This window comes from Capricornis sumatraensis, chromosome 5 (genome assembly GCF_032405125.1).
Source record: "Capricornis sumatraensis isolate serow.1 chromosome 5, serow.2, whole genome shotgun sequence".
NCBI lineage: Eukaryota > Metazoa > Chordata > Mammalia > Artiodactyla > Bovidae > Capricornis > Capricornis sumatraensis.
In genome coordinates this window covers 40,375,571-40,400,286 of record NC_091073.1, presented here as the reverse complement: position 1 = coordinate 40,400,286, position 24,716 = coordinate 40,375,571, and the positions used below count along the sequence as shown (strand labels likewise).

The 24,716-nt window shown below is 35.6% G+C and overlaps 1 protein-coding gene across 1 annotated transcript in view; it reads right to left on the bottom strand.

Moving 5' to 3' along the window:
- The window catches only part of SEMA3D (semaphorin 3D), a 144,360-nt gene extending 128,363 nt beyond the window's left edge, over positions 1-15,997 (bottom strand). Inside the window, exon 1 of the mRNA XM_068973015.1 lies at positions 15,847-15,997. Within this exon, the coding sequence (XP_068829116.1) occupies positions 15,847-15,997 (151 nt within the window). The remainder of the gene's footprint in view (positions 1-15,846) is intronic.
- Positions 15,998-24,716: the final 8,719 nt, after the last annotated feature.

Here is a 24,716-nt window from a genome sequence, read left to right as displayed (position 1 = left end):
TTGACTAACCTTAAGTATTATCATTTCAAAATGATTTAATGTTGCCTTGTGACAATGTTAGCATCAAACCAATTAGAGCATGCTTTACCGATGCTTAGCAGCCAAAGTAAATAATTAGATTCAGACATTACATATGAAAATTTCTCAGGTTGACACATTTTGAAAAGATCTTGGGACAGGGAATGGAACAGGTTCCCTCTCCCCCAAGCAGCTTATCTTTCTCGTATTTCTGCCAAACCAAGCAAATTCACTTTTGTTTCCACGGGATCATCAACAAAAGCCTAGGAAAAAAAAAGAGTTAAATCCAGAGTCTGTATCTTAACACCTAAAGCTGATATACTCTCAGGATTTCAGGAATCAGATATGAATGCTGGCTCTGCAGGCTGAAAACTCATGCAAGTTAAAGGCTAATAATTTGGCAATATATTTCCAAGCTTTATTTTTTCTTTCCTTAAACCAGCAAGTCTTAGGCATATAATTTTTTTAAATTGTCCACAGTTTATAAGTCTTTTTAACAAAGACATCATCTTGTTTTCCCCCTCCCCCAACTTTGGTGGTGGATTGAATGGGTTGCTTCATAAAAGCCATTCAGAGGGGGTCTGCTCTGTACTTACTTAACCAGCCCCACCTTTCTGCAGACCTCTAGGTCCTAAATGCATTCTTTGTTCTTCCTACCTAAACCTTTGACCTAAGCCACCATAATCACTCCTGTTCTTTTAGCAGTTCATTTTCCTATCACCTTGTTCTCAGTTTGTAATCTCACTCAACCAGGGCCTCAAATTCCCATTCTTGTTCTATCAATAGATTCTTGAAAAATCTACAGTTGATTATTTCTGAAATAAATACATCAAAGTTATGATTAATCATTTACTAGTTTAACTATGAAAATCCTGTACAGGATGGATTTTAATTGAATGATGACACAGACAAGATGTTCATAATCCATAATCAAGAAACCATTACAACAGGATGGTTCTGTGGTTCAAAACTCCTATAAAGAGCATAGTATTTTCCTATATTTGTATTCATGTGCCTGCATGTTAAGTTACTTCAGTCATATCTGATTCTTGGCAACCTGATGGACTGTAGCCCAGCAGGTTCCTCTGTCCATGGGATTCTCCAGACAAGAATACTGGAGTGGGTTGCCATGCCCTTATCCAGAAGATCTTCCTGACCCAGGGATTGAACCCACAAGTCTCTTAGATCCCCTGCATTGGCAGGTGGGTTCTTTACCACTAACACCATCGGGCAGTCCCCTTGTATGTATGTGTGCATTGCTAAAGAGTATATCCAGAGTTCATCAATATCTCCTGTTACGTTACCGAAGGCACAGATAAATTGTATGTCTCCCACATAGAGTTAATAGCATACTTAAAATAATTTCTCATTTCTAACACAACAAGTCAGTCTCTACCCTCATAAAACTAGATTTCTGAAGGCAAACAACTGACTCATCTAAGATCACCAGGTTCTCTGCATATGCTATAAAACTCTGCTAACAAGTTCCACTCTTACAGACCTCACAGCCTAGTGCGGAGAAAATGCTCATCCACAACAAAAAAATGAGAATATATCTTTTTTTTTAAACTTCTAGTAGCTGAAGACCTTATTTATTTTGGCTGCACCACAGGGCATATACGATCTTAGTTCCCCAAGCAGGGATCGAATCCATGCCCCTGGCATTGGAAGTATGGAGTCTTAATCACTGGACCACCAGGGAAGTCTTGAGAATATACTTGTGACAAAGGACAATGGTACCACAGTAGTAGATTGTTAAATACTTTTAACAGAAAAATAGAAAGAGCTTCCTCTCTGTCTTCATTAGCAAGCCAAATAACACAGCTCTTGCCAATATGGTGGATAGAGAAACCAAATGGTCTCTGATCACCTTCCAACACTGAAGTTCTACGGCATTAGAACCATACATTGAACTCTGTTAAAACAGACACATATCAAATAACAAACTTCAAGTAACTCATTCATCTGTTTACTCCAGGCCATTGCTCTATTCCCTGGAACAGGTAGTCTCTAACCTTTGGGAAGAACAGAAATACAGTATAACGTAATTAGAGCTAAAGGGAGATCTTGATAATGCTGTTTGAATTCTCTATTATTACCAATTCAATGAGGTTCAGGATGGTTAAGTGGGCTTCACAAAACCAATTTGTTCTTCATGGCGGAATAGGGCAGGAATGAACCCCCTGACTCACAGCCACATGCCCCTCTATCTCACAGTTCCTGCTCCTATTTGAAACAACAGCTTGTTCTATAAAGAAGTCTTTATATCTCCCTGTAGTGTCCCTTCATATAATTGTTCTTTCAGCCTGAAGACATATTTGACCTGATGTTCTATATTCTTCCTCTTCACCCCAGAAAGGAAAGGAGTGGCCAGTCACGCGGAATCTAACAAATTTAGGATTAGGCAACACAGACTTCCTCAATGTTCTCTATTAAATGAATAAAATCCCAAACCCTTGAAATCCTGAATTTATTGCCAGAAATTCTAAACTGGGTGGAGCTGACAATCTCTCTCTTGAGAAGACTACATAGTTAAAAAATGGCTTCCCACATCCTTTAAAGAACACTTAACAGGAAGCTCTTTTTTTAAAGGAGAAAATCAAAGTTATTAAGGGCAGATTTTCATGGGGTAAAAATAAAATCACCTTTGAGCAAAGACAGTTTCCAGTCAAATTCCTCAGCAGAAAAAGCTTATAGCCAAAATGAATCCAGATCAAAACCCTGTCACCCTGGGGATTTCCTGGTGGTCCACTGGTTAGGACTCGGCACTTGCCAAAAAAAAAAAAAAAAACGAGAGAATGAAAGAAAGACAAACACACACATACACACAACTCTTGTTACTTTTCCCTACCATTCAGTATATTCAGCAGAAAAGTACAAATTCTTACCCTACCTGCTCATCTTTTTCTTCAAAGAAATAACCATTATATTGTTAGGGCTATTCTGACGTTTCTTGAACACAGTCACATCTCTAGTGTGTTCTCTGCAACATCATCTAAATAAAGACATAAAGGTGTCTTCATTCCTGCCTTCTCCATAAATTCAGCTTCTCCCTCTTGACTTCTGAATTCCCTGGGTTTCCATGACTGCCAGTCTCCCAAGACTCCTTCTATGGAACCTCTTGATCCCACAGTTTCCAGAAATGTTCTGGCTGTCAAACCAACCTCACTACAAACTTCAAATCTCACAACTTCCCCAAAGCCTGTTCTCTGTTTGGGTCAGGAGTTGAGTAAAGAGAGCAAACTGTTCATTCCAAAATGAAAATTAGTCCCTAATTTTGTGACTCACTGAGTCTCTTTGGCCTGCTATGAACCTGTATTTCTCCTGCTTTTTGTCCAAGGCAAGGCAAGAATTCTTTCTTGGATTTAACCTTTGGAAAGAGAGCTCATCTTAAATTGGCCCCACCTGACTTTCAATTGGTTTTCTGAGGCCTGAGACTATATGAAAAGATTTTGGTGACCAAGATCGCTCACCTTCACCTATCAAACATACTGCTTATTCTCTATGTATGAAGCTTAAGTCTCCATAGCTAACTGCTCAAAATAAATAAAGAATATTATTCAAACTTAAAATCCCAACAAAAAGACTAAATTATAAGAATATATTACTGTTCTATTTTCCTAGATGAAAAGTCTAACTCTACCTTGCAAAATAATGCAAGTTCAAATTAGAAAGAAAAAGAAATCAAATTCTCATTTGCTCATCTGCAATGGAATGTTGGAAACCGTTCTGTTCATTAGGTCTCAGACAGATCATTATCTATATCAATAATAAATCAGGTGACACCACATAGGGAAACATATACTAGGAACAAGTACAGTCTATTATATCATCAGAGCAACATTCTTTCCAGGACAAGACGTGGAATAGGAGTGTGGTAATTTTACACCATCACATTTTCATCTACATCCATGCTTTTAAATCACAGGTTTATTCTTATTTGGCCAGCTTTCAACAATAGATGCCTTTTATAATCCATCACATGTGAGATTCATAATTTATGATTATGGATCCCTTTTAAATTCTTTGAGTAAGAATGAATAGTTTTAAATTCTCAAAAGCTTGGCCATAATAAATTTTGCTACTGACCTATAAAAAAAGCTAACATTATAAATAACTGATACATTTCCAGAACAATGCAATGACAGAATAAACTGCCTCAGAAATACTTGACAGGATAATTTTAGGAAAGATACATTCTACTTTGACAATTACTTTCTTAATTCACTTTAAGGTATTGAGAATGTCTTCCTTCTCAAATTTTAAGGAATACTTAAAATCTAAACACCATGTCACAAGTGAGCATAAATTTGTTTTCAATTTAGAATGTGAATTTAATTTTTAAAAACTCAAAAATGTCAATACATTTTATTTTATAATACATCACTTATTATTGATTCCAAATAGCAAGACAAATATGACAACAGCAAATAATTCCTCAAGCAAAGACTCATACAAGTTAATTTACAGAGCAGAGTTATGAGACTAACATAATATTTTACAATAATAATTTTAAATTACACTAATCAAAGTTAAGCATATATATATATATATATACACACACATATATAAAAGTAATGTTAAGAAGCATATATAAGCCCATCTGTCATCTCCAATTCTCTGTCCACCTCCAATCTAGAATCTATTGACATATTTACTAGTTTATTTTCTATTTATTTTCTTATTTACAAATAATATATATGCATTACTATTCTTTCAATCACTCAGACATTTCTATTGAATTATTATTTACAGAAACTGAGAATTTTAGATTTCTTATGCCAACTCTTTCCCTCCAACCAAGTCCCTAACATTATAGAATATCCATTTTTATGAAAGCTATATTTAATCATTCCATTATTAGTACAAGGTAAATATTCTTCCCTACTTAGAAAAACTGTTCTTTAATGATCCTTACTTTCTTGAACAATATGTTGGTTTTGTTAACAATTTCTCAATTGTGACATTTGCTTTGACTTCATTAAGATCATAGTCAAACCTTTCCACACCTTCTGAAAACTGTGTCCATAACATTTTCAAATGAAATTGTCATATGTTTTTGTTTCTCTCCAGGAATACCCACTCCTAGACTCTTTCTTCCTCCTGCTCCAATCTGAACTGTCTGTTCTCTGGCCTGAGTAATACTTTCTCAGACTTTTTTCAACTTCTCTCCTGGTATGACTCCCATCTTTCCTGGATCTCATGTCTTCATTCTTTGATTTATTTTCTTATTTTGGTGAGCACATCTCCAGAAGTGTCTGTGACTTAGATTTTTGAAATTTTCCATATATCCAAAGTTACAGTTTGGAAGTCTCATGTCATCAGTGCCCCAAGGATTTGACTGTCTTCTGTTTTTTATTTTTTCTTTCTTTTTCCTTCCTCACTCTGCTATTATAAAATTTAAAATGATTGGCCTGAATATGTCTTTTTTGTTTTTCATTTATTATGCTGGGCATTCAGCATGACATCTGATTTGAAAATTAATTTCCATTGATTCAGGGAAATGTCCATTTGGTTTTTCATTTAGAACAAACAGATGTCAGTTATCCATGGAACTTTCTCTAGGATTTATCCAGAAAGGGTCCTCTCTCTTACCTAAGGAAGATAATTCTATAGAAATGTGCATGGAATTTGAATCAGAATATGCTTATGGAATTGCAAGAGGGAGATTCAAAATACAGTCATAGAATAATGTCCTTAATTTAAACATGCGTGCATGCTAAGTCACTTCAGTCGTGTCTGACTCTTTGCATCCCTATGGACTGTATCCTGCCTATGTAGGCTTCTATGTCTATGGGATGCTCCAGGCAAGAATACTGGAGTGAGCTGCCATTTCCTACTCTAGGGGAACTTCCCAACCCAGGGATCAAACTTGTGTCTTTTATGTCTCCTGTATTGGCAGGCAGGGTTTTTACCACTAGAGCTACCTGGGAAGCCCCCTTAATTCAGGCAGTAGGGCATAAACAATGAAATAAGCTTTTCCATTTAGTTTCCTATAACCATTTTCTCATAAAGTGTTAGTTCTCTACTGATGATTTCAAAACATACACCTAAAACCCCATTGCATCTCCCAAGTCATAGTTCAGAATTTCCAATAGCTAGCTTGATATTGTCATTTTCCCCTCAACCACCTCATCCTACCAATTACAATGACTTTTGACATGACTGAATTCTCAGGCTCAGGATAGCAGAATCGTTTTTAGTTCTTCTTCCTTATTCCCTTACTCTTTTATTCCCCTATTTAAATAATTGGTACCTCTAAGGCTATTGCATTTCCCTCAACATCCAGGTAAATTTAAAGCCTTATAGATTTTCTCATGTAAATCTTTCATTCTTCTTCCTCAAACATTTATTCCTATTGTCAGCTAGGCAAACAGCCATATTACTACTTCTCAAAACTGCTGCAACAGGTTCCTAAACAACTTTGTTCTCTGCTCCCATCCCTCGCCAATCCCTCTCCAATCCACATGAAGTTATATATTCTGTTTTTTCCCCTAATTAGAATTGTCAGAATTTCATGATCAAATTATCTAATGCCAACAAACAGTTAAATTCAATAAACTAAATTTCTTCCAATTTTCCAAGTTCAATTTCACACCCAACCTCTTCTGAAGTTCTTTTAAGTGTTTTGATTTATTTACCATAATACTATGGGATCAGTCTTTTTGCAGTTATACCATCCTTTAAAAAGATTAGAAGCCCTTGCAGATAAAAATAAGTCTTAATCATCACTGCAATTCATCACCTCTTTTTTTCACATAAGAAGTCTAATAAACATTTAACTGATTTTTTCAAAGGAGTGATTCTTGTTTGTGTTGATTTTTCTACCTTCCATTTAAATCAGAATTTATTGCAAGCTTATTAATAATTCAGAGAGGTTAATGTGCCATTTGGAGACCCCACTGTGGCTCTATTGCTCTGTAATCATGAGAGATTCCTGTTGTGACATCCAAGTATTCTTGTTTGTGTGTGTGCCAGGGGGTGGTTTCAGAAATAAAGCACTGTAAAGCAGTGCTTCTCAGCATTAACATGCATTCAAATCAGCTCAGATTCTTGCTAAAATAACAGATTCTCACTGAGGCATCTGAGAGAGGCCCTAAGATTCTGCATTTCTAACGAGTTCCTCATTTATGCTGGTACTGCTGCTACTTACACTGCAGTTGGAGTAGAAACACTAAAGAAAACCATGGGCCCATTGCTCTGAAGTGCTGGACACTTTCCTCCCCACACTAGAGCTTCTCTCAAACCCTTAAATGATGGTGTGTTAATTTACGCGAAATAGCCAAATTATTATTGTTCCTATACAATACTACAGTGTTAGAATAAGTTAGGGATGAACAGATTTGATCAATGTGATTAACTTACAACTAGCTTAATTGCTATGTGATAAATGACCTACTTAGTTTCAACCAATGACATATAACGCTTTTCCCCCTCAGTTTTCTCATACAAAGAAGAGAAGTAATCCATTTAATATCCATTAACCTGGAAGGAAAATGTAAAGACAAGTTATGATTTATTATCGACTTAAGTGAATTTCCTATTATTTGTGGCAGAAGAAATTATATCCACAATGCCTAAATATATTTTTAAAGGCCTTGAATTTTCTTCCCACCTTACTTCAATTAATTCAATAATATATTTGGTTTCTCTCTGAAGCCTATCATAATATCCATTTTGTGCTTTATTACATCTAAGGAGCTTCTTCTCTAGTATTTAATTTGATCCTTAAGGAGAACCAGAAGGATTATCTATATATAATTTTCAGATAAGAAAACCTAGACTCAGAAAGAGCAACCAACTATTTTAATGGTGTAAGAACAGTACACGCCAAAGAGAGAGTAAAAACATATCTAGGTCTTCTAACTCTAAGCCCAATCACCCACTACAGCTATATTTTATATTTTAAGATCAATGAGTACACTTCTATCACTTCCCCCACTTCACCATTCCATTGGGATTACTGAAATATTTGTCTTATTTTCTAGACTGTGTCTGGCTCACTGTGGCTTTAGTGAAATAAACCTCTTTATGAGTATCTTTCTAAGTAAAAAGCACTTTAGTTTTAATTTATGCCTCTTTTTAATTAATAGGATTAAAATAGCATGTTTAAAGGACTCAGGAAGATGCAAAAGGTATATTACAAGTTCTTGAGAGGCATTCATCAAATTTTGTTAAAAAGACCCAATGACATTCATTTTCAAAATATCCATAAATTTATATTTTACACATATATTGAAAGACCCTCACTGTAAGAAGTCCTTAATAGAGCCAAATTTTAGGCTATTGAAGTCATACAAAAAGCAATTGCATATAAAAACTTTTATCTCCTCAATAATTTATAGATAGTAAACCCACTATTTAAAAGAAAAAAAATCTATTGTAACCAAAAAAACAGGTTGACTGGGTTTAATACCAGAAAAATTTGCCTTTACTTAAGTTATACTCTTGTAAGTTCCTTCCATATTTATGCATAAGCAGGACACAATCAAAGTGTCTCATAATATAGCTCTCCTTCACCCCACCCTGCTGGGGGGATGACACTGATGACTGTGCAGACTTCAGTGATTCACATATGTTCTTAATTCCAGGACACTTTTTATATGATACCTTTGTATGGTAATATTAGTAACTTCTACCACTCTGTGAACCTCTATAGATCAATTACATTTAGAAAAGTGCTTTACATATATTGTTAAATAGATTTTGTGTGCGTGTGTGTTCATTAGTGCCTGACTCTTTGCGACCCATTGGATTGTAGCCTGCCAGGCTCCTCTGTCTATGGGATTTCCCAGGCAAGAATACTGGAGTGGGCTGTCATTTCCTACTCCAGAAAATAGATTTTAATTATTACTAAATACATTTTTTAGATTACAGGCAAGTTGTAATACAGACATTATTGAACTGAATTGCAGGAGACAGATCAGTTTTTTAATTATCTACTTATGTGATTCTGATGTTATCATTTAATCTTTTTGAGTTATTTCCAAATCCTTACATATAAATTTTCTAAACATATGTAGTACTTACAACCTGTGTCATTATATCAAACTGAATATATTTTCATATCTATTTAATCTCTCTTTCCACCTAGACAACATTCGACACTGATAATGAACCAGGTAATAGTTTATTATGCAAAATAAGCCACTTTCATTAACTTATGTTCTAAAAGGAGCCTGATTTTAGAGAAAAAAAATTGAGTCTTATCATTATTTTCTTCAATAGGGTATGGATTATCCCATATTGCTCCTGAATCATTAATTATTCCTCACCTAGATTATTTCAATTAACACAAAAATATGTTGCTGTTTTACTCATAAAAGAAAAAAAAAAAAAACATTCTATTGATCTCATTGTCCTTTCAGCTACTACTGCCCATGTCTCCATTATAGGAAAACCCCTTGAAAGAATTATCTACACTTATCTCCAGTTCCTGAGCCCAGAATGCATGCTTGTGTTCTGGCTCCCATTCTTGAAGATACTATTCTTATCAAGGTCAACAATAGACTTTTGTTGTTAAATTTAATGTTGATTTTTACTTATCTTTCATGACAGAGCTAAACAGGGCACTGCTGATGAGTCCTCTTCTTACTTTCTTCATATAACTTCCTCTACACCACAGCTTCTGATTTTGCTCCTCCACACCTGAGCACTTCTTTTACTTCATGTTGATGCTCATTCCTTCTTTCTCTAATTCTCTGACTTAAGGAATTAACATTTATATATGCTAACTGCCAAATTCATATCTCCAACTGACACTGCCCATAAACTCCAGAAATTATACACTCAAATACTTTCTTGGCATTTCACTTAGATATCTAAAAGACTTCTCAAATAAATATGTCCACTTGATCTTCCCACACAGCAGTCTTTCACAATCTCCACCATCTCAACTAATATTAACTCCATCCTTAGATCAAAAAACAAACACACACCATGGGGTTAGGCTTGATTTTTCTCTTACTTCACATCCACCCCATCCAACCCATCATTCACTTCTAATCCATCAACAAACCGTATTGGCTCTACCTTCCCATCTTCTTCTACCTCCACAGAAGGAGTCTGACTCACAGACCATCATTTCCCACCTGGATTATTACAATCCTCTCAGACTTAGCTCCCTAGTTTCCTGATCTCTCCTTTTTATTGCATACAATACAGAAGCCAGAGTGATCCTATAATAACGAAAGTCAGATCCAGTCACCTCTGTGTTCAAAATTCTCCAGGGGACTCCCATAACATTCAGACTAAAAGCCAATGTTTTAACAATGGCAACAGTGAAAGAATCTGATCCTCCTTCCCTTCTATTAACTCTGATTTAATCATTTTTCTTATTTCTCCCATTCCATCTCTTTTTAGCCATACTGTCAGTTATTATTTTCTGTGAAACATTATTATCTTGCTAGGTATTAATAGTTGTTCCTTTAACTGTCTTCTTTAGGATCCTTGAATGTGCGAGACAAAAACCAATCCCACACACAGCCTCAGTTTAGGGAAAATATGTCCGGGAAAACAAGTGAGTTCATTAGAAATTAAAGTATCAATGACTTGCTCCACATGGGGGAAAAAATATATACATGTATATATGGGGATTCCTCCTATAAGATTGATTATGCTTGTTCACTATGTACGTAAGGGGAGATAAATTCAGAGCAAATCATTGATTTGACAACAAAAATGTCCACTTTCGAAAGGAGCTTCTGAATGATTTTATGATTCCTTTTAACCCACTCTGAAAGTTACCGACCACTCAAAGACACTCCTCTTATCAAGGTCAATAATGATCCAAAGGCTTGTTAACTACTAGAATATGATGAAGATAAAAATACTGGAAAGTACCTTCAATAAATTCATAGTCTGTGGGTGGTACTGGACTAAGAGAAACTAACTCTAGCAGAAAATCTCTGAGAATAAACAGAGGCAATTTTAATATGTGCTGTAAATCCCCAGGAGGAAACTATATAATATTTTTCAAACTTGTTTACACAGGGAAAATTGTGGTCTAGGAATAACCATTAATACCTAGCAAGATAATAATGATTTGCAAAAAATAACTGACAACTAAATGCTTACTATGTCAAACACTGTCTTTCATGCTTTACATGAATCAAGATACCTTCACAATATCCTTATTAAATACATTAATGCATTTAGAAAACTGCAGTACAGAAAGTAAACATCCAAATGTCTCACAGACATAAGCAGTTTGGCTTCAGAATCTGCCTTCTTCATTGCTATACTCAATCAAGATGAACAGAATCAATATTAGACTAGTCAAATCAAGTAAGTTAGATGCCTCAAATTGTTATCTCTACTTGAGACATGCCGCATTTCACATTTATACAGATTTCTTTGCAAATAATAAAAAACATATAGATATCCATTCATTCCTCAGAAAATTCAACAAAATTACTATTCTATCAAATACACTAAAGTTTATTTGTATAATAGCAGATGAAAATTTTAAGGGTGACATCAAGCTTTTTTTCTACAGAAACACATAAGTTTTGGAGGAGCAAAAAATAATTAGTACTCTTGGTAGTTACTGAAAAGAGCATATTGCCAAAGACGTAATAATGAAGCCTTGTTTTCTTCTTTTATATATCTTGATATTTCTATTTCTGAACATGCAATATCTCTTTCAAGGGCATAAAGTGGCAAGAACACGGACCTGAACTAGAGAGATGGAAACACACAACTTAGTTCTTTCACTTAACAGCTTCATGCTTTAGGGCAAGGCCTTCAAGCTCTGACCTCATGTTTCTTATCTATAAAATGGGTATAAAAACAAGGTTCTTCATAGTGTCCTAAAACTTAGACATGATAAAGTCTAACTAGGATCCTGGATTCAGTCTTTTGCCTTATATCCTGGATGGCACAACCCATGATTGAAGTAACCTCCACTCATTTGTTTACCTGTTTATTGTTTGCTTTCTATCTGGAAAAGAAATTCAAAAGAGAGCGGCTTTTCCTTTTCCAAAGCTTTTGTACATTCTCTTTAGCTGTATTACCTATTTCATCTTTAGGAGTTTTCCAAACACCACTGCAGGTACTACAGATTCCTGGGTATGAATATCCTTAACTTGTGTAAGTTTCTTCATCAGGAGAACAATATACAAAATGTTTATACTAATTTCAAGATCGAAGTTGGTCATTTTTCAAAAATTATATCTAATACATCTGCAGTATAAAGTATACAAGTCACTGTGAGAAGCCCACCTTGTAAGGCCATATATGTATGTATATTTTATCCTTACAACACAAAATACAGAAACCCAGATCATCCTGACCTCCAGGTTCCTTACTTACTACTCTAGAAACTGATTTAGCATGTATAAATGTGTAAGAATTCAAAATATTCAACTGAGAGGGAATCTCTTTACACAACAAAAGGACCAAACAAGCTCCTGTAGATTCAGAGGTTCAAAACTAAGTCTATCAAAGGGCATTCTTTAGATAAAATGGTTATTATATTTCTGTTGACCTTTAAGAAATCCCGTAAAATAATCTTGCAGCTGTTCAAAGTAGCTAACTCTACTGATATGGGCTGTGTCTCCGGTCTGCACATAAGGAAGCTTGAGTTATGGAAAATAAAGCTGATTTTGTGCTCATAAAAATGAATAATTTTTGAAAATTACAATCAACTTTTCATTGGACCTGAATTTTCTAGCCTCATATCCTGGAAGTGAATAACTAACAGCAGCCACAGAGCACTATTGGAGGGTGGTGGAGGAAGGAGGGGCAGGGGAGAGGGAGTGAGTGTGGGTAACACGGGTAAGTTCAGAGATTTTTTTAAATTACTTCACTGCATTCAATCTTTGCTACTGCTTTTGAAATGCAGATAACCTACTTGTAAATAAATACCTAAAAAATAAAGTATACTAAATATAAGAACCATAAAAAGAAGAGTTCTTATTGCATTGAATCCAACATTTATACCAGTTCTTTTATATAAGTACTAGGTGCTGGGAGAAGTGAGAATATATAGAATATATAGGGAGATAAATAAAACAAGATTTTAAACTCTTACATGCTTTTGTACTTTGTATTCCAAGTACAAAAACAGATTCAGCTCCCCAAAACTTTCTTATTAAGAATAAGCTAATTACCAGCAGCTACCTAAAATTAATGTTTTTAATTCTTTTTAATTTTTAGAACCTTATCCATTATTTTCAAATGATCAAGTTACCACATTTGAGTTAACATTTTACAATTAATCCTACAAAATTTTGATTATGACTACAAATTAGCACAATGACAATCTTTACTTCCTGTAAGACTATTAGAGGGGATGAAATCCCACAAGTCTGTAAATCTCTTTTGGCCCCTGAGTAATCTTAAACGGAGACTGTGATTTTCTTCAAACCCATTTGATTTTGAAACTGAAATCATACAATCAGTCAGGTAGGTAAGTGCCTCAGGGAAGACAAGCTCTTGTCCAGGGTGTGAGAAATATGAATAGCAGCACTGGGCTGGCTCAGGAGTTGAGCCACCAACTAATTTGAGACCTTAATTTCTTAATCTCTCAGTACCTCAGTATCCTCATTTATAGGAAGATGGTAATAATCTCCACCTCCCAGGGTGGTGATGAGGATAACATAATTCACACACAAGCCTTATTCCAACGCTTTGCTCATGAGGAATCCTAGAGAGTAATCATTAACTATTATTAAAATTTATTTCCAAGTCTATTTTGCATGTTTATATTCATCAATACAATGCTCTGGCATTATTCACTGTATCACAGAAACCAGGTAATATTTCCTTTCTTTGCCCTTCAATCTATTTTCAAACTTTCTATTTTTTTTTAACTGTTTGACTTTTACTATTTGTTTTCTGTTCTATGAGGAAGTGAAGTGAAAGTTGCTCAGTCGTGTCTGATTCTTTGCAACCCCAGGGACTGTAGTCCACGGAATTCTCCAGGCTAGATACTGGAGTAGGTAACCTTTCCCGTCTCCAGAGGATCTTCCCAACCCAGGGATCGAACCCAGGTCTCCCCCTTTGCAAGTGGATTCTTTACCAGCTGAGCCACAAGGGAAGCCCAAGGATACCAGAGTGGGGTAGTCAATCTCTTCTCCAGCGGACCCTCCCAACTCAGGAATTGAACCAGGATCTCCTGCATTGCAGGAGGATTCTTTACCAACTTAGTGATCAGGGAACTTAAGGTAAATGTAGAGGCATTTGCCTTAAAAACAGGCAAACAAATCAGACATGTGCAATATGATGGATTGTGAAAAGCCCATGTTATGTATCCATATCCCTATTAGGATAGAAAACATTTCCATAATTCAAGGAAGTTTCCTCTCACATTCCTTTCCATATGATCATCCCTCAACCATGCAAAAGCAATATCTTGATTTTTTTAAAAATCATAGGTTAGTTTTACCTGTTCTAGCAATTTGAGAAGAATGTAAAAACTCAAAGATAATGATGCTAGCTTAACTCATTTGTTCATGAGATATAACTTCAAAACCAGTACCAACATATGAAATGTGTAGTGTATGTAATAAAATAATTCCACTTATGCTTACATTAAGCATCAAATTAGCTTTAGTATTGATATTTAATTTGAGCTGAAAAGCTACCTTTTAAAAGATTACCTAAGATAACTTTTTATCTTAAAGATTAAAACTGCCAGCATTATTTTTACCTGCCAAGTTCAGAATAAAGGAAAATCCTCTATATTTCTCTCATTAGTTAAGGTATTAAAGAGGCCAAGGGGATATCAGGAAAAAAAATCTTCAAGCACGAAATGGCACATCCACTCTCTCTCTCTCGATATATATATATTTATATATTACACTTACATATAAACATGATGGTTAAATACTAGCATATAAACTTTGCTTTTAAATGTTTAAATTAATATAAAAGCGATTAGATTTCACTTCTTAAATGTTTTCTCATCTGTTTTAAGCCTTTCACACTTCTTAAACAATAAAATATATATATGCTTGAGATATTCAAGATATGTTAGTTTGTTAGTATTTTGAAGATATCTTAATGTTTTTAAAAAATGCCAAGGATAAGCTAATTAGTAGCAGCTGTATGGAATTAACAATTTTTCTATTTTTAGGGTGTTAGGTTGCTCACTGCAGGCCTAGGAGGCCTCTATTTGCCCAGCTTCAAGACCAAAGAAAGAGCCCAGTGTCAGCGACAGGAATATCAGTGGTTTAACAGAAGGGGAGCTTACATGTCTGAAGTAAGATCTTAGAGCAACACCCAACAGAGGTTATGACTGCCCCCAAAGCAGAACATGGCAGCAGGCTTCACTCCCAGAGGCCGGGGGTTAGGGGGTAGCGGGGAGGGAGGTGGGGCGATGTTACCATTTACAGAAAGAATTGACAGCAGGATGGCTCATCAGTTACCAGGGCAATCAGCAGAAACCCCTTCCTCCGCTTTGATAGGCTATCTTGGTGGCTAAAAGTTAGAACAATCATTAGCTGGAGCCTAAGCAAGCATGTAGGAGTCTGGCAGATGTAGGTGAAGCAGGTACTGGTTGAGCAGGAGACTTACAGAGAGCAAGAGAAAAACCATCTTGAGTGGCCTGACCATATCTAGGGATTGATTTGTTTTAATACAAGTTGACTGCAACTTGAGGATAAAAATTTCCTAATTATGCTAATCAATAGTTAATACTTGTAAATAATGAACTGAAAAGTATACATGGACAGTTTTTACATCTATTTTCTTCACCAAGAAAAATAAATAATTGGGCTTTTTGTTCTATAATATATTATTATTAACTGATTACAAACATTTCACTGAACTCAGCATGCGTTTCTAAATAAAAGAAGAGATGCTGGAAAACACTGACACATTTACCTTTGTAGGTTAGCTTGAGTCGTGGAATATTTTGCTTAGAAGTTCTAATGACTGGAAGAAACAGCATGGTCATGCTTATCATCATCAAGGCATGAAAAAGATGAAAATTGTGGCTTCTGGACTTTGGTCTCTCATCTTTAGTAACAACCATGATGAAAACAATGTTCTCTTTCAAACAGTGTTAACTGAATCTAAAAAGAAGAAAAAAACTATTAATATAGCAGTTTGCAGATTTCTCTATACTTAGTAAATTATAGTTTTCTGAATGTATGTTTTTTTAAAAAATAATTTCTCCTTCTCTCTTGTTCTGCTCTTACAAATTGTTGCGGGGAATGAATCACAACTGAATAATAAAAATGTAATAAATAAACAGCTGGCTTTATTCAGACATGGAGATGAGTGCAAAACAAAAACTTCAACTACTTAGGTTAATTAGCATCCCTTCTACTAAAATGTTTGTCTTGTTTTATGCAAATATAGGAGGAACCAGTTCTTTCTGTATCTTGATGGATTCGTGGTCAGAAAAGAATACTGGTAGAAGCCTACTCTTGCCTCATACCTTCCTCAAAGAGAAAGATCCTCAAGTAAAACTGAATAAAAGCTATCATTTTGAGAGAGTTCTTTTGTTTCTGACCAAAAAATATTCCCAAGTCTACCTATAATTGGGACAATTAAACATGATCTGGTCAGGGCCGCCAGTACAGATTTTAGACCTGGGACAAGGCAATCTTACCTGCAACCTATATTACTCCACACAGGGTGGCACTGAATATAAAATACTGTAGAAGAAAAAAATTTATAAGAGGACATAGTTATTATAGGTTGCCACAATCAAGCTGCCTTGGTTGTCTCTGTTAAGACACGGAATAAATCAAAACTCACATATTTCCAACTAAGTCTTGTAATAATAATTATAAATAATATTCATTGAGTATTTACATGAACTGGTACTTTTTAAAAAGTGGTGTAAAAATCTTATGCTACTGTTCATTGTATGTTTTTTTACCCTATTCAAGAATCCCTATTTATTTAATTTCATTGAGCAGGTTCAGCTGCATGGAACAAATTCTGATAAATTCCCTTTTCATTTTTGCTACTGCTGTTGTTGCTAAGTCACTTCAGTCGTGTCTGACACTGTGAGACCCCATAGACGGCAGCCCACCAGGCTCCCTCGTCCCTGGGATTCTAGAGGCAAGAATACTGGAGTGGGTTGCTATTTTCTTCTCCAATGCATGAAAGTGAAAAGTGAAAGTGAAATCGCTCAGTCATGTCTGACTCCTAATGACCCCATGGACTGCAGCCTACCAGGCCCCTCTGTCCATGGGATTTTCTAGGCAAGAGTACTAGAGTGGATTGCCATTGCCTTCTCCATTTCATTTTTATTCTGTTACAAATATTTTCTAATCTTCCATGTTATGGCTTTTCAAACATATCCATCATTTAAAAGTGGACATTTAAATTCCAAATACATGGAGTTTTTAAAATGTCTTTGATATTACTCTCTCATTTTGATATTAATTTCTAATTTAAATACTTTCTTCTCTACAATCACCCTCTGTGTTTTTTTTTCAGTCTTCTAACTTTAGTGAGGCTTTAAATGGGTAAGTCAAATATCTCCTTGGTAAATGTCACATTGTAGTTTAAATATGTGGGTAATTTTCAAATATCTTTTGATACTCATTTCTAACATAATTCCACAGTAATAACAGAACAGACTATATGATTTCAATAGCTTTAAACCATGAAATTTTTGCACCTTCCTTTATGTTCTTGGATATGTTACAGTGTCTCCTAGTTTATACTCTATGGGAACTTGGACAAAATTTGTATACTGCTATCTTGTAAAAACTGTATAATTCTTAATTACGTTGAATTGGTTCATGGTGCTTTTCATGTCTACTACATACTTCTAATTTTCTGTATATTCATTCTATTAATTTTTGTGAGTTTGATATTGAAACTCCAACTAAAAATCTTAATTTACTTACTTAAAAAATAATTGTAATATATAGAGGAACTATATGTAACTTTGTTCTATATTTTCCAAGTCTCTTATAATGTGTTATCTTACTTTCATAATTTAGAAAATAAAAAAGAAAGAGAAGAAAAAAAGCTGGTTTACATAAATTAAATTACCTAATGCTGATAAATTAAAAAAGTATGTCATTAGATTGAGGTTTCTCTAGTGCCATGTAGCCTATCTAACTGAACAAAGCCTAAGCCTGTAAATGCCTCAAAAGTACAAATTTATAACACTAAGAACAACCAATCAAATAGTTAACTAGGCTTTAAGGTATAGACAATCAAATAATCTTCCTGTCTTGGAAATTTTCTTTAGGTAAATCTTTCCCCTAGTATTCATCTGTCAGTGGAGTGCTCTTAACCACTTTCAGTTTCAGTTCAGTTTAGTTGCTCAGTTGTGTCAGACTCTTTGCAACCCCATGGACTGCAGCATGCCAGGCTTCCATCTCCATCACCAAATGCCAGAGCTTGCTCAAACTCATGTTCACCGAGTTGCTGATGCCATCAAACCGTCTCATCCTCTGTTCGGACTTCAATCTTTCCCAGCATGGCTCTCTATCTAATGAGTCAGTTCTTCACCAGCTGGCCAAAGTATTGGAGCTTCAGCTTCAGCATAAGTCCTTCCAATGAATATTCAGGGCTCATTTCCTTTAGGATTGACTGGTTTGATCTCCCTGCAGTCCAAGGGAATCTCAAGAGTCTTCTCCAACACCACAGTTCAAAAGCATCAATTATTTGCTACTCAAATTTCCTTATGGTCCAACTCTCATATTCAAACATGACTACTGGAAAAACCATAGCTTTGACTAGATGAACGTTTGTTGGCAAACTGACATCTCTGCTTTTTCATATGCTGTCTAGGTGTGTCATAGCTTTTCTTCCAAGAAGCAAGCATATTTTAATTTCATGGCTGCAGTCACCATCTGCAGTGATTTTGGAGCCCAAGAAAATAAAAGTCTCTCACTGTTTCCATTGTTTCCGCATCTATTTGCCATCCAGTGATGGGACCAGATGCCATGATCTTAGTTTCTTGAATGTTGATTTTTAAGCCAGCATTTTCACTGTCCTCTTTGACCTTCATTAAGAGACTCTTTAGTTCCTTTTTACTTTCTGCCTAAGGGTGGTGTCATCTGCATATCTTAAGTTATTGATATTTCCCCCAGCAATCTTGATTCCAGCTTGTGTTTCATCCAGTCAGCATTTAGCATCATGTACTCTGCATATAAGTTAAATAAGCAGGGTGACAATATACAGCCTTGATGTACTCCTTTCCCAATTTGGAACCAGTCCGTTGAAATAGTTGTTTCCAAATTTGCTAGTGTATTGAGTGCAGCACTTTAACAGCATCATCTTTTAGGATTTGAAATAGTTCAGCCAGAATTCCATCACATCCAATAGCTTTGCTCATAGTGATGTTTCCTAATGCCCACTTGACTTCAGACTCCAGGATGTCTGGCTCTAGGTTGGTGATCACACCATCGTCATTATCTGGGTCATGAAGAACTTCTGTAAATTCTTACCACCTCTTCTTAATATCTGCTGCTTCTGTTAAGTCTGTACCATTTCTGTCCTTTATTACGTCCATCGTTGCATGAAAAGTTCCCATGGTATCTCTAATTTTCTGGAAGAGATCTCTAGTCTTTCCCATTCTATTGTTTTCCTCTATTTCTTTGCATTATTCACTGAGGAAGACTTTCTTATCTCTCCTTGCTATTCTTTGGAACTCTGCATAAAATGGGTGTATCTTTCCTTTTCTTCTTTGCCTTTTACACCTCTTCTTTTCTCAGCTATTTGTAAGGCCTCCTCAGACAGCCATTTTGCTTTTTGCATTTCTACCTCTTGGGGATGGTCTTGATCACAGCCTCCTGTACAATGTTACAAACCATCATCCATACTTCTTCAGGCACTATGTCTATCAGATCTAGTCCCTTGAATCTATTTCTCACTTCCACTGTACAGTCATGAGGGATTTGTTTTAGGTCATGCCTGAATGGTCTGGTGGTTTTCCCTACTTTCTTCAACTAAAGTCTGAGTTTTGCAATAAAGAGTTCATGTCTGAGCCACAGTCAGATTCTGGTCTTGTTTTTGCTGACTGTATAGAGCTTCTCCATCTTTGGCTGCAAATAATATAATCAATCTGATTTTAGTATTGACCATCTGGTGATGTCCATGTGTAAAGTCATCTCTTGTGCTGTTGGCAGAGAGTGTTTGCTAAGATCAGTGCATTCTCTTGGCAAAACTCTGTTAGCCTATGCCCTGCTTCATTTTGTACTCCAGGCCAAACTTGTCTGTTACTACTGTTGTCTCTTTACTTTCCTCTTTTGAATTCCACTCCCCTTGTTGAAAAGGATATCTTTTTTGTTGTTAGTTCTAGAAGGTCTTTTAGCGCTTCATAGAACCTTTCTACTTCAGCTTCTTCAGTATTAGTGGTTGATACTTCAGTTTAGTATCACACAATTCAGATTGATTTTTGCTCAAATATACTCTTAAAATTTTTAACATGCCTCCATTTATTTTTTATCAATGCTAGTGACATCCAAGAAAGACAGGTAATTATATATTTTCCTCATTTTACAGAGGAGGAAACTGAAGTACACATTTTGATAATTCTCTCAAGGTCATATGGCCAATAAAAGATGAATTAAAACATTTGTTCCAGACTTTAGATAGAATCAGCCTCCTTAGCCCCAAAGTATTTTATGTGCTTTTCATTATGTCACAATCAAGTTATTTTCAACTCTTGAAAAGTCTTCCCTCTCCTCGATATTTTCTAAGACATAACTCATAGGAACAATAATGCTTTGCCTGCTTCTGGGAAGGATTCCAGATGTGGTACCTGCTTCAAGTATCAATAATTTCTGTACTTCCTTACTGAAAGTTAAGCCATAATGAAAAAATATTATACTTTACTAAATATCTAATTATTTAATATCAAAATAAATACTATATGCCTATATGGTTAATTTTAAGAGAAAGTCTATTAAGAGTATTTTTCTTATGGAAGATCAACTCTTTATTAAAATGCTTTTATTAGAATGACTTTGAATAAAGATTCCTTAAATTTATCTTAAATCTTAGAAGTCAAAATCAGTCTCGGAAGGTGAAACAAATTATATATGTATTAATTTTATACATAAGACAAATATTCTAAGAATACATTACAGATTGTATATTGTTTATTCATGAAGTGTTCAACATGAATGCTTAATACACTATGTTTTCTCAGTTACTTTAATTACCTGTAGGAAGTACCAAACTATTCTATCTTTGTGTAATCTGTGCATATTTAATTCTTTGATTTAGAAGATTACTACCAATGAAAAGAATCAAGTTGATTTAAGTACTCATTTAAGAATAATGTACCAAATATGCCACACAAATATGCTTCACATTTGCTTGACATTTTGTGATGATTCCAGAGGTCTAATTGCCAACATCCATTGGACCATAGAAAAAGCAAGAAATTCCAGAAAAACATCTATTTTTGCTGTATTGACTACACCAAAGCCTTAGACTCTGTCGATTTAACAAACTGTGGAAAATTCTTCAAGAGATGGGAATACCAGACCACCTTACCTGCCCCCTGTGAAATCTGTAGGCAGGTCAAGAAGCAACAGTTAGAACCAGACATGGAACAACGGACTGGTTCCAAATTGGGAAAGGAGTATGTCAAGGCTGTATAATGTCACCCTGCTTATTTAACTTATATGCAGAGTACCCCATGGAACATTCCAGGGTGGATGAAACACAAGCTAGAATCAAGATTGCTGGGAGAAATATAATAACCTCAGATATGCAGATGACACCACCCTTATGGCAGACAGTGAAGAGGAACTAAAGAGCATATTAATGAAACTGAATGAGGAGAGTGAAAAAACGGCTTAAAAGTTAACATTCAGAAAATCAAATGGCATCTGCATGCCAGGTAGATGGGGAAACAATGGGAACAGTGAGAGATTTATTTTCTTGGGCTCCAAAATCCCTGCAGATGGTGACTGCAGCCATGAAATTTTATGACCAACCTAGACAGCATATTAAAAAGCAGAGACATTATTTTGCCAACAAAGGTGGGTCTAGTCAAAGATATGGTTTTTCCAGTAGTCATGCATGGATGTGAGAGCTGGACTGTGAAGAAAGCTGAGTACTGAAGAACTGATGTTTTTGAACTGTGGTGTTGGAGAAGACTCTTGAGATTCCCTTGGACTGCAGGGAGATCAAACCAGTCAATCCTAAAGGAAATGAGCCCAGAATATTCATTGGAAGGAATTACGCTAAAGCTGAAGCTCCAATACTTTGGCCACATGGTGAAGAACTGACTCATTAGAAAAGACCCCAAACCTGGGAAAGATTGAAGGCGGGAGGAGAAAGTGATGACAGAGGATGAGATGGTTTGATGGCATCAGTGGACATGAGTTTGAGCAAGCTCCAGGAGTTGGTGATGGACAGGTAAGCCTAGTGGGCTGCAGTCCAAGGGGCTGCAAAGAGTCAGACATGACTGAGAAACTAAACTGAACTGAATGATATAATTTAAGAGAAAACAGAAATTTCAGTCTGACATAAAAGATCTATACTATCAGCAGCCCTTAATGAAAATTCTAGCTTTAATAATTTAAGTAAAAATATATATTTTAGAATAAAACAGTAATGAAGTCCCTCAGTAAATAACATTTTTTAAAACAAACTCTAAAAGACTAAAGTTTTATATTATATAAAAACTATTAGGACAACACATACACTGTTGGCACAAAACACTTAATTGGTCTACAGAAAAATTTATAAGAATTAGTTTTAAATTATATGAGCTTTCAATTACTTGGTGTCTTAAAAAATTTATTTCTTCACCTTTTTAATTTTACATTTACGCCTGTAAAACACAGATACATTCTTTGTGTTGTAGATTCTCCTTAAAAATGTGTTTTTTGGCAAATGAAATATTTTTTAAGGAATATACACTTAACAATATATATTATATATATATTCCTGGTCACTAACACCATAACTCATCTCTAAACATTTATTAAGGTGAGAAGAAAGATAAGAGTCTTTTCTAAAAGGAGCAGTTGATTAGATACAAATAATAAACTCTCAAGAAATAACTGCTAATATCAAGATATTGGTATGATGCTATGGAAGACAATCAAAGGATTTTAATATAGGTTTAAGTAAGACAAAGCTAGTTTCACAGAGAAAGAAAATAAAAAAGGAGAGGAATAAAAGGAGAGACAGTTCCAGATGACAATAATACCTAGTGAAGGGTTCCAAAACAGCTGGAAGCATGATTAAAAAAAAAAAAAAAGACAACGGGTAAGGGAGGTACCATGATTCAATGGGTGAAGGAGAGAGGAAACCAAAGAGTAGTTCAGCCTAACACTTAAATGTGCCTCATGCCTGTTCTGATATCTAATATAGTGGAACTCAAATGATGCAGTTATTCACACTGCCTTTAGTCCTACACCATGAGTGCTGTTATCATCTATTTTCATCAGTGCTTTTTTGATCCCACTTGCCTGTTACTTTCAATTTTCCCAGCATCGTCGTGTTAGCAGAACATGGGTATCTGATCACAGCAGATCCACAGCTTTGCCATACTAACATGCATACTCCCACCTACCCAGTCTCCAAAAAGACTGAAAGGTTAGTTGAATGTCAGGATTAAACTAGGGGTTTCCTGGTGGTTCAGTAGTAAAGAATCTGACTACCAAAGCAGTAGACACAGGTTTGATCCCTGAGTGGGGAAGATCCCCTGGAGAATGAAATGGCAAACCACTCTAGTATTCTTGCCTGGGGAATCCCATGGACCAGAGGAGCCTGGAGGGCTACAGTCCATGGGGTCAGAAAAGAGTCGAACACAACTTAGTGACTAAGCAACAGCAACAAAGAGTTTAAGTATAAGAAATTTCTCATTAGGTTTAGTTTTCCTGCGCTTCTGGACATGTGTAATACTATTCTTTTATGACATGTAACTGTGCATGTAGTGTGAATGAATGTTTATGTACACAGGGAAAAGAGAGGAAACTTTCTGTGTGTGCATTTTATTAGCAATAATGACCTCAGTACAGGACATTTCCTGTGAATTAATGACCAGTTGGGGTTAATGGCCCTTAGCTATGTATTGAGATATCTACTCCTCCAACTGGTCATTAATCGCTAAGACATGCCCTGTGCCTCCAACACTATGTTAAGAAGATTGATGTTTTGGTTTTCAATGAACAGTAGTCATACTGTTCCCTGTTACCTAACTCATTAATATTGTTAAATAAGTTAAAAACCAAAGCACTGCTTTCCTTGCTACTGTGGCATTCCAGTAAGTGCCCACACGTGCTGAAACATTTGTTAAGGGTGACGGACAAAATATCAAAAATTCTGAACCTCCTGAAATGTTTTTTAAAACTTTATATATGTTTCTCCTATAAAACAGCCACTATCTATAATCTGCTGTTCCTAATTCTTTTTTTCTCCTCCCAACCGTCCTTTAAATTCAGCAGTTAAACTTTTTATTGAGATCACTTATGGGTTAAATGTATTGCCAACAACCTCTCCACTAATCTATCGATACTTTGCTATCTTCCAGTGTATGTTAGTGTGTGTGTGTGTGTGTGTGTGTGTGTGTGTTTTGTACCCATAAGTGTGTGTATCCCGCATCTGGGAAGAATTACAGAAGTAGGTGTGATTTAACCTAAAGTGGTGGATTTGGTGAATTGCATAGGTTATACTGCGTGCTACTGTCTGTAACAAGCTCGACCTGGAGCCAATTAACTGCACGTAATCTGTTCCAGATGTGCACTGGGACAAACAGCACTCTTGGGGATCTTCAGATGTGAAGCCAATAGGGAGTGTTCTGATTATGA